The 10813-nt window shown below is 46.6% G+C and overlaps 1 protein-coding gene across 1 annotated transcript in view; it reads right to left on the reverse strand.

Moving 5' to 3' along the window:
• Positions 1–10605, reverse strand: part of B4GALT5 (beta-1,4-galactosyltransferase 5) — a 77088-nt gene extending 66483 nt beyond the window's left edge. The window contains exon 1 of the mRNA XM_055545260.1: positions 10315–10605. Within this exon, the coding sequence (XP_055401235.1) occupies positions 10315–10429 (115 nt within the window). The 5' untranslated portion in view covers positions 10430–10605. The remainder of the gene's footprint in view (positions 1–10314) is intronic.
• Between the last annotated feature and the right edge of the window lie 208 nt (positions 10606–10813).

The following is a 10813-nucleotide window of genomic DNA, read 5'->3' on the forward strand; positions in this document are numbered from 1 at the left end:
ACATCTTTTACTTGGCAGGCAGATTCTTTACCACTGAGCCACCTGGGAAGCCCTAGAATTACCATAGGACCGAACCCTTCCACTCCCAGGTAAAGACTCCAAGAATTGAAAGCAGGGACTCAAACAGATACGTGTGTGCCAACATTTGCAGGAGTGCTATTCACAACAGCCAAAAGGTGGAAGCAACTCAAGTGTTTGTCAACAGATGAGAAAACAAAATGGGGTATACACGGGATGGAATATTATTCATACATAAAAAGAATACAGTTCTGACACGTGCTATGCTAGGAGTGAACCATGCAGACATTCTGCCAAGGGAACAGGGAAGACACTAAGCGACAAATATCTTAAGATTCCACTTACACGAGGTGCCTGGAGCAGCCACACTCACAGCAGATTAGCAGCTGCAGGGTGGGCCAGTGGATGAGGAGTTATTGCTTAATGGGAAGCGAATTTCTGTTTGGCGCAACAGAAATTTTTGGAAATAGTGGTTCTGGTTGCTTAACATTGTGAATGCAATTAATGCCAATGAATTGCACATCTAAATTACCAAAATACACGGCAAATTTCATGTCAGAAATATCTTACCACAGAGAAATAGCAAGGGGAAAAAAAGGACAGAGTTGTTTCAGGCAAGGTGAATATAAAAATCACAAAATCACTGAATAATTTAAATTGGTGTCTCTTCTCAAACTCCCTCCCCTCAACCCCGTTAAAACTCAAAATAAGGATTAACTGAAGAAGCCACTCTTTCCCCAGGTTAAACGCAATCCAACAACAAAGAGGGCAGTTTGACCACGCGACAGTTTCTCCATTCATTTCAATTAATATTTAAGTCCATCTGGTGTGCTAAGCACAAGGACATGAAAGCCCAGAGAACCTCCCCATCATGACTCCATTGATTATGAAGACAGGGATAAAACGAGTTTCTCTTTCAAAGTTAAATGATTAAATGGGTTTATTTAAATACAAAGATTTACAATAAGTACATCAAGAATCCTGAGGTCAGGCTACTGTCACCTCTGGCCCACCTGGTTTAACTTTCCTAAATTGGCAATTTTTTTTTTTTTTTTTTCATTTTTCTGCAAGAGAATAAAGGATTATTTTTTTTAAACTACACAAACAAGACCACAACACAACATTTAAGAAAATACTATTTTCTGACCTTTAAAAGCCAATAGTCTACCAATCAGAAAATACTGATAAACATCACAATCCTGAGTATAATTTAAGCTTAGTGCTTAAAAAGCACACCTCCTCACAATGGGGCAAATAGCAGTTCCATGAGCAGTAAAAAAAAAAAAAACAAAAACAAAAACCTGTTTTTCCATCTTTCCAAGTATACAGTTGTTCAACACCTGAAAATTAAGCAAAAAGTTTAAGTGTGTCTATTAATCATACTTTTAGGACCACTTGGAATGAAAAAAAATTCCTTCTCCATGGATATTTAAATGTTTTACAGCTCTTTAATAAAAATAATAAACTGCTGAGCTCACTAGCACAACTCTAGGTTAAGTTTTAAAACACGACACTGAACTTTCCTACAATCTACACATCCCTGTACGTGACACTCCACAACATTTTTCATCATTATAATTACGCTACTAATCGCCTCAGAGAACTGTTCATAATTGATGATGGTATCTAAGGTACTTCAGAACAATGACCAGCTTTCCTTCTAGTCATGGCAAAGTACCTGGGTATCTCTGTCACCTGGGAAGGAGGCGGAACACTACTTATAGTCTAATAATTACTCACTCAAACTAACAAAAGGGGTGGGAAGGGGTGGAATCTGAGAAGAGACACCACTTTAAATTATTCAGTGTGATTCCCAAGCTTGGGAAAACACTGGATTCATGGGATCAGCAGGAGGTATGAATGCTCTTCGCTATACGCCACAATATTAAAAAGAATCACTGGGTCAAAATGTAATATTCATTTTTCATTTAACATCCAATTACCTAGAGGACTGAAGATGGAGCAGAAGCTAATGAGTCCAGGGCTCCATTTCATGCTTAAAAGCAAAAGTGTGAAGCTAGAGGGGAAAAAAAACTGATTTAGCAGATTAAAACTTAAAAGGATTGCCCAGGGGACAAAAAGGGGGAAAAGAAAGAAAGAAGGTAAAAAAAAAAAAAAAGCTGTAACATCCCAAAGATATTTCCATAGAATTCTTTAGGGTTTTTTCCCTTTGACCATTCTTTGTCACAATGATTTCAAAGATAAGACTTTGGTGCAGACATTTCTAAGTCTTATTTTCTGGGCAGATTGTCCTCATGATGGTTACACACTTACAACTATGTCTGATGGATACACACTGACACTTCACAGAACCCACCGCTCAGTATTTCACTAAAGGTGGGAAACTAAGAGAATGAGAGGTCTGAATTTTTTAATTAATAAATGGGGTATCTTTACTTGACAGAACTCATTACTCCTTCCCCTAAAAGGTTCAACTCACACTTGCTCAGAACCATGGAACTTCGGGTCTGAGAGGGACCCTGGAATCTCTATTTGAGTTCACTGCTTCAGTTTATAGATGGGAAAACTGAAATACAGGCTTCCATCTAGTTATTGGTCAAGTTGGACTGGCACCCAATCCTCCTCTGAGTTTAGCACTAGCATTAGGCCAAGAGGACATCTCCTATGGCTATAACTATTTACACAATTGTTACAGGACATCTCCTATGGTTGTAACAAAATGTAACAATTCTGGGCCTATGGAGTGTTGTGCCCAGCTCTGTGCCAAGCCCCCTTCCATGCACATTCCACTCAATTCTCACAGCAACCCTGAGGAAGATGGTATCCTCCATTGGGCAGATGAGAAAACTGAAAATAGTTTGCCGACTCAGTCCGAGTTGACTCAAATCCAGGTCTGAGTGAGGTCTAACCGTTAACTCCAGTGTTGGTGGAGTCCGACTCTTTGTGACCCCATGGGCTGTAGCCCGCCAGGCTCCTCTGTCCACGGAATTCTCCAGGCCAGAATACTGGGGTCGGTAGCCATGCCCTTCTCCAGGACATCTTCCCAACCCAGGGGTCAAACCAGGGTCTCCTTCCTCGGAGGCAGATTCTTTGCTGTCTGAGCCTCTAGTTCACCTTCATCCTAGGCCCTTGCCCCGGCCTACAGGCTCCTATGCGGCCTGACCCCTCTGTCTTTCTAAGCTCACTTCCTACCACTTCCCGTCACTTATAAAAATCCAGCCAACCTTCACTAGGCGTTCTGCCTCAGGGCCTTCACATACGCTTGACACCCCCATCACCACCCTAATCTCCAGACCTCAGAGTGACCAGTTCTACCCTTCAAGTCAAATATTACCTCTTTAATGAAGCTTTCCCTAACCACTCAGTCTAAAAGAGACCCTCAGTTACTCCTACCACTATCCAAAAATACCTTGCATATTGGCTGTCTCCCCACCAGAATAAAAGCACCACAAAGGGGAAAAACCTCCCACCAGAATGAAACCGCCAGGATGGCAGAAATGTTCCGCCTTACTCATCTCTAGACTGCCCAATACCCAGAAGAGTATCTGACAAGAGGGGCGGCAATCAAAAAACACTACCTATTCAGTTAGTGAATGAATGCCTATATCGGAACCTCCACCTCATTAACAGCTAGCATCACAGAACGTAAAAATTGATTAGCTGGTTGTGGTGGTTTACTTGCTAAGTCATGTTCGATTCTTGCAACCCCATAGACTGTAGCCGGCCAGGCTCCTCTCTCCATGAGATTCTCCAGGCAAGAATACTGGAATGGGTTGCTACTTCCTTCTCCAGGGGATCTTCCCAACCCAGGAATCAAACCTGGCTCTCTGCCTTGTAGGCAGTTTCTTTACTGACTGAGCTACAAGGGAAGCATCAATTGATTACGTACTACCTTCAATTTTTGTGTTTCTCATGATGAACCTTATCTTTTCAATCACGTGGTATGTGCCTCAGGGATATTTTGTAATTCTCAACTTTGGACAAATTAATGACTCAATCTGGGCTTATAAAGCAGTCAAAAATCTAGAAACTAAAGAATAGCTCAAATCAGTCCATCCTAAAGGAAATCAGCCTTGAATATTCATTGGAAGGACTGATGTTGAAGCTGAAACTCCAATACTTTGGCCGTCTGATGTGAAGAACTGACTCATTTGAAAAGACCCCGATGCTGGGAAAGACTGCAGGTGGGAGAAGAAGGGGACGGCAGAGGATGAGATGGTTGGATGGCATCACTGACTCAATGGACATGAGTATAAGTAAACTCCGGGAGTTGGTGATGGACCGGGAGGCCTGGTGTGCTGCAGTCCATGGGGTCACAAAAAGTCGAACACGACTGAGCGACTGAACTGAACTGAGAGAGTAACTATTCTTCACTAACAGTGTACACAGGCCTGCCTCTTCTTATCTCCTTGAACTTCTCTGAAGCCAACACCCAATCTGTGTGCTTCTGTTTAGCCTTCTGCTTCTGATTAACCTTCAACTCCGGGAGTTGGTGAGGGACAGGGAGGCCTGGCGTGCTGCAGTCCGTGGGGGTCGCAAAGGGCCAGACATGACGGAGTGACTGAACTGAACCGAGCCTTCATCTTGACAAGTGTTAACCACTAGTTCTCTCTCGTTCTCTGGCAGGCCTCTGCAGCATCACAGCGCCTACTTCTCACTTGCTGAAGCTCTATTTGCTTTGTGCAGCTGGATGTGCACAACATATATTCCATGATCTAAAAAGCTGCTGGGACTTCCGTGGTGGTCCAGTGGTTAAGACTTTGCCTTCTGGTGCCGGGGATGCGGGTTTGACCGCTGGTCGGGGAGCTAAGATGATCCCACATGCCTCATGGCCAAACAACCAAAAGGTAAAACAGAAGCAAGGTTGTAACAAATTCAATAAAGACTTAAAGAATGGTCCACACCAGAAAAATCTTTAAAAAAATAAAAGCTGCAAAATTAGTGTTAAGTCGCTCAGTCGTGTCCAACTCTTTTGCAACCCCATAGACTGTAGCCTGCCAGGCTCCTCTGTCCATGGGATTCTCCAGGCAATAATACTGGAGTGGGTAGCCATTCCCTTTCTCCAATGGAACCTTCTCCACCCAAGGATCAAACCCAGGTCTCCTGCATTGCAGGCAGATTCTTAAGGAAGCAAGTAAATCAGCAGCACTTCAGCTTCTATGGCTTTGGTGTTCCACAGTCTTCAGTTCAGTTCAGTTCAGTCGCTCAGTCATGTCTGACTCTTTGAGACCCCATGAACCGCAGCACGCCAAGCCTCCCTGTCCAACTCCCAGAGTTCACTCAAACTCACGTCCATTGAGTCGGTGATGCCATCCAGCCATCTCATCCTCTGTCATCCCCTTTTCCTCCTGCCCCCAATCCCTCCCAGCATCAGAGTCTTTTCCAATGAGTCAACTCTTCGCATGAGGTGGCCAAAGTACTGGAGTTTCAGCTTTAGCATCATTCCTTCCAAAGAACACCCAGGGCTTATCTCCAGCTCTAAAGAGTCCTGGCCACACAAGAAGACCCTCTTTCCTGCCATATTATAGGCAGCTCCCACGGGCCTGTCAAGCTCACTGGGGGAAATGTCAGGGTCGGAGCAGAATTAGGTACTGGTTGGAGTATTGAGGCCCTGGAATGGCAACTGATACTGTCTGAACACTGCTTCCCAAGTCTGTCTGGAATCAGCACATTTTCACTGTTTAAGAGACTTCAACTTCAAACCTAAGACTTTGTTTCCAACATAGCAAACTTCTGCAGAAAGACATAAAACATCACCAAAATCCTGGTCAAATGTGCCTCTGTTCAGTTTTATAACCTCAATCTGCTCTCCAAATGTGCTTTCCTTCTAAGAAGACTGATACAATGTAATACTCAGAGGAAATATGCCAGTGAGCCAGCCAGTGGGGAGAAGCAGGTCCTTTAACAGGGTGGTGCCTTTTAATTCTCTAAATAACCCACATTCACAGTGCTTATTTCACTCCAGAAAAGCTCAGGAACTAAGTGCACCAAAGCATTTTGGGCCACTTGCATGTGAGGAACAACAATTTTCATACTACACTTAGGAGAGGATCTGAAATTTTCCTGGGGTTACTAGAAAAGGTTGCATTTGATTATATAAAACATGTATCTTACCTAGAATCTTAGGTCCAACTCTTGTATAGAATGTGCATGAATTATCAACTTTCTATACAAAAAAACTTCTCACTAGAAGTTTGGCTAAGAGGCAGTTCTAGTTTTTCAAACAGCTTTGTTTTGTGGCCAAGGATAAGATCAGAGAATCAAGGGAACTTGCTCAAGGTCGTCTGGTCAAATCAGGTGGGACTGAAATGACTGATTTCTGCCTTCCAAAAGCCAGCCATACATCAAACTTGTCTTGGAACTAAGCAGGCCCAAAGGGAAAAATCACTCCTCCTTTCCTTCCCTCAACAAAAGCAAAATTAAACAGAGGAACTTTAATAAAATGTCCTCAGTATATAGACTACGGCTCAAACAATGCACGGGCATGTCTCAAAATCAGTAAATGAAACGATTTGCAAACGTGAGTGACTGCTGTAACGCCTTCCCGTGTGCCAGCACCACCAACTTCGTAAGAGTTTAAAAATCAGCCCTTCAAAGGCACATCCATAAATACTTCACTTATCTTCCAAAAGACCCGGTCAGACTGGAACAGAGGGACTCTGAGCTCTTGGATTTTTTTCTAAGTTAAAAGATCATAAATATGTCCAAAGTTCTCTTCAGAATTCTGAAAGGAACAGGGATATTTCAACAGTGCAGGTGAGACAGGTGATGAAATCAACAGTAACCACTCAGGCTGGAGAGGGCAGGGGGCTGCAGAGAAGAGGCACCTATGCGCTTTCATAACCACATTCCTTTCCTCTTCCTTTTTCAAAACCCCCACCTCCCTGACACTTCTGCCCCATCCTTTTCATTTCTACTTTTAAGCTGCTCATGTTAAAGCACTACTTTTGATTTAATAACAAAAACATAACGGCCAACGAAGCCGTCTTTTTAAATTACTTAAACCGGATCAGCATGGGGATATCAAAGTAGCTAAGAGCACTCTGTATTTGTTACAGACACATTATAGCCCTATTTAGTGATCCTCCTCACATCCAATTTTCTAAGTCAAATGGTACCAGGACCCCCATTTCAGATGGCCCTCAAGCCCAGGAAAATTTCCCTTCGCTCTCAGACTATACGGGTCACTGATATTAAGGGCCAGCATTAGATCTCAAAAATATTAACAATAGTTACGCTGAAACTGTAGCTGGGCTATATTACATGTGAGCAACTTTAAAATATTTATAACTAACGTGATTTTTCTCACATCTCAAATTCAAGTCTGCCTATTTCTGAGTACAGCTGTAACACACTCTTGGATTAAGGACTTCACTTTAGCCCTTGAGCACAACGTGGCCACAGGGTATACAATGCAAACCAAAAGCAGGACTGAAAAAAATTAAACCTGGAAGGAAACACAAGTCTGATACTTCCCGTTATTCCAGAACACAGAATTGTCATTAGTTGAAAACGTATTAGGTTGAGGTACATCAAACTGCTGACATACAACTGGTTTTGACCTGCAAAAATGGAAATTTCACATGAATATCATCTAATATTATTTTCTAAGCTCATTTTAATAATTGTCTCAAATAAGGTCTTCACAGCCCAAGGCATATAAAAAGCTTCTCTTTCTCTAGTTTGCCTTAACCTTTTGAAAAGATTTGCCACCTTCTGTCCAAAGCTGATTTTAAAAAATTAAGTTAGTTAACAGGAAAGCCAAGATAAAGAAAACTACCAAACTCCTCAATGTGAGAACCCGAAAATCACTCCACATCCTTCCAACCACTCCCCTTTTCCGACTAACAGAATTTGAATCCTAAATTGATCTGCCCTTTAGAAGACTTACTCTTAAGGAGAAATTAGTGACTATTTCCATGATTTCCATCTTTTTCAGTTACCAGTGAGGTAGGAACTTAAGTGTGGTAGAGCCTACTGCTTTACACTGGGGTTCCACTGACCTGAAAATCTACCTCTGAAGAATTTTAATTAAGTTGATAAGTTCCATTTTGTTTCAGAATCCTGCTTCTAATCTCTCTAATCAACAGGGTGATTACCAACCCAGTGGGATATATTTTTCCATTTAGACATAGTTGATATATGCAACCACACCAGGAAAAAACCTGTTCCTTTCACAAAAGGGCTTATGGCTCCAAGATTGCCTCTGGGTTCAAATCCATCATTTTACACTCATTTTTATTACAGTCTAATATCCAATATGCTAATGAACTCTTTTCTCAATTAATTCCCCTAATTACTCACCTATTCTTATTCTGCCCAAATTGCTACCTCCTCACCAGGCCACCCAGTTCCTTCCCAGAGGGGGCTGCTGCTTCTAAAACTCTGTCACTGCAACCTGATGGTGACTGTTCTATCTTCGAGATCAAGTTTGCAGTTCAAATCATCACTATTAACCAAATGAAATATGCTCTTCAAAAAAAAAAAATCAGGAAAGAAAATTTTGCTGTATCTGGAAATTTCTCTATTCAGCTAGTTCAGTGTTGACAGGTCAACAGAAAGGCACTAATCATTACTACAATCCTAAAGGGTTTTTCTCTAAAGTTAAACCATCAACCCTTTCCCAACAACCAAATAATTCAGACTTTTTAGAGCAAAACTGCCCCATCTCCAACAGCATCTTCTGATCATTTTTCACCTTAAACTGAGGTTTTCTTATGGCCTCATGGTCATGCCAAGTCAGGCAAATACATACATATATACCTTAAACTTTCCATCTACTCTCTTCTTTCTCAAAAGCTACATACAATAGCTGTTTCTTTTAAAACTCTCTAAGCATCAAGTACAATGGTAAGCGCCTTAAAAGGGTATTTATCTACTTCCAGCTTTAAAACCCTATGAGGTTTTTTCATCCTAATGCACACCCCCATTTTACACAGGAGAAAAGCTGAGGCTAAGTAACTTGATCAAGGTCATACTGAGAAGGGACCAGAATCCAAGTCTGACCTCCAAGTTTCCTGACCTTAATCCTCACCCTGCTTCTTCCTTCTAGTATCTTTCTTCTCCTCCCTGATGTCTGCTCTGTGGTCTTAGACAGCCTCTACTTGGGCAGGGCTCAGTTTCTCCAGAGCTGCCTTTCCTTTAAAGGCTAAGCCTTTGAGAGAAGAATGAGTATCCTTTCCATCTTTTCTCCACGCTCCTCCTTCCCACCTGCACCATTTCCCCAAGGCCCTCCTCAGAGCTCCTCCTCTAGGGCCATCCATTCTCGCCCCAGCCCCAGAACAGGTCCCCTTCTACCCTTAACGCCAGCAGAGGCCAGAAGTGAAAGAAGGGAAGAAAGGAAGAGGAGATACAGCACCCCAAGACTTCAGTTGAGAAGAAACTGGCTGAGGACCAGAGAGGGGTGGTGAGGGCTGGAGAAAGATAGGCAGGAGGGCAGGGAGTGGAAATGACAAGGGTGTGCCCTTGGGGGTAGGCGGGGCAGGGGAGGGGATGGAGTGGCGGCGTGGGACGCTCCGGGGCTTGTAGATTGAATGGGGGGTGGAATTCCGGGGGGACCGGGGGGATGGCACCCGGCGAGGAAAGGGATCTGGCCGTTCGGAGGAGGATGTGTGCGTTGGGGCGGAGGACTAGGAGGATGTAACGAGGGAAAGTGGAGGGAAGAAAGGGCAGGGAGGGGGGGCGAGCAGGAAACGGTAGAATCGCCGGCGAGCGGAGAGAAGGATGGATGGGAACCGGGATGGTGGTACGCCGGGAGACCCCAGCACCGGGGCTCCGCGGGGAGGGGCGGGCGGGCTGCGGGCGGCGGGGGGGTTCAGGGTCCGCGGAATGCCGGGAACCGGGGCTGGAGGAGACCCCGGGGCGGGAGTTCTCGAGGCGAGCAGCGGGAAGTGGGGGTTCTGGGGAGGCCAGAGCCAGAACAGGGGGCGTCCCAGCACGACGAGGGTGTGTGTGTGTGTGTCGGTGTGTGCGCCGGTGTGTGCGCGCGCGCGAAGGCACCGAAGGGTTAGCGCGGGGATATGGGACTGAAGGAGGGCAGGGGGTGGGAGGGAGGCTGAGGGTGGGGTGGGGACTCCGGAGCCCGTCGGGGTTCAGAGGGCGGGAAGGTCCTGGTCCCCCGAGGGCCCGGCGTGTGGCGGGGAGGGGGGGGGGTCTCCGGAGGATCGGGCCGGAGTCCCCGTAGTCTTCCAAGCGCCAGGCTCCAAGTCGCCTCCCAGCCGGGTGTCCTCCGAAAGCCGGGGTCCCCCGGGGCGGGGCGGTGGGTTCCCGGAGTCCCCCCCCCCGCGGAGATCAGAGCGGCACCCCCCACCCTGGGGCCCCGGATCCCCCTCCTACCTATACCCGGCGCCACATAGACGAAGTAGAGCAGCGAAGACGACAGCGAGAAGAAGAAGAGCGCAGCGAGCAGCGAGCGGCGCGGCAGCCGCAGCAGCCCCCGGCGGACGCGCATGCTGCAGCCGGGCCGCCACTCGGGCGCCGGGCCGGGCCTGCTCCCGCCGCTCCCCGTCTGCCGCCTCCCGGGCCGCAGCCGCCGGCGCCGCCGCGCGGGCCTTGGCCTCCGCCTCCCCGGCCTCGCCGGCCGCCTCTTGCCGCCGCCGCGCCCTCCCAGCCGCCGGCCGCCGCGGGCCCGGCCACATGAAGCGGGCGGGGGCCTGAGCGGCCCGGCGGAGAGCGCAGCGGCGGGGGCGGGGCGGGGCGGGCCGCGGGGGCGGGATGGGGGCGGGGCCAGCGCTGCCGGGCACCGTCGCAAAAGACCCGCGCTCGCGCTCACCGCGCGCTTGCCCCGCCGTGCGGCCCCCCGCGGCGGCCCGCGGGGAACGTCGCCAAATGGCGA

Source organism: Bubalus kerabau, chromosome 13 (genome assembly GCF_029407905.1).
Source record: "Bubalus kerabau isolate K-KA32 ecotype Philippines breed swamp buffalo chromosome 13, PCC_UOA_SB_1v2, whole genome shotgun sequence".
Classification (NCBI taxonomy): Eukaryota; Metazoa; Chordata; class Mammalia; order Artiodactyla; family Bovidae; genus Bubalus; species Bubalus kerabau.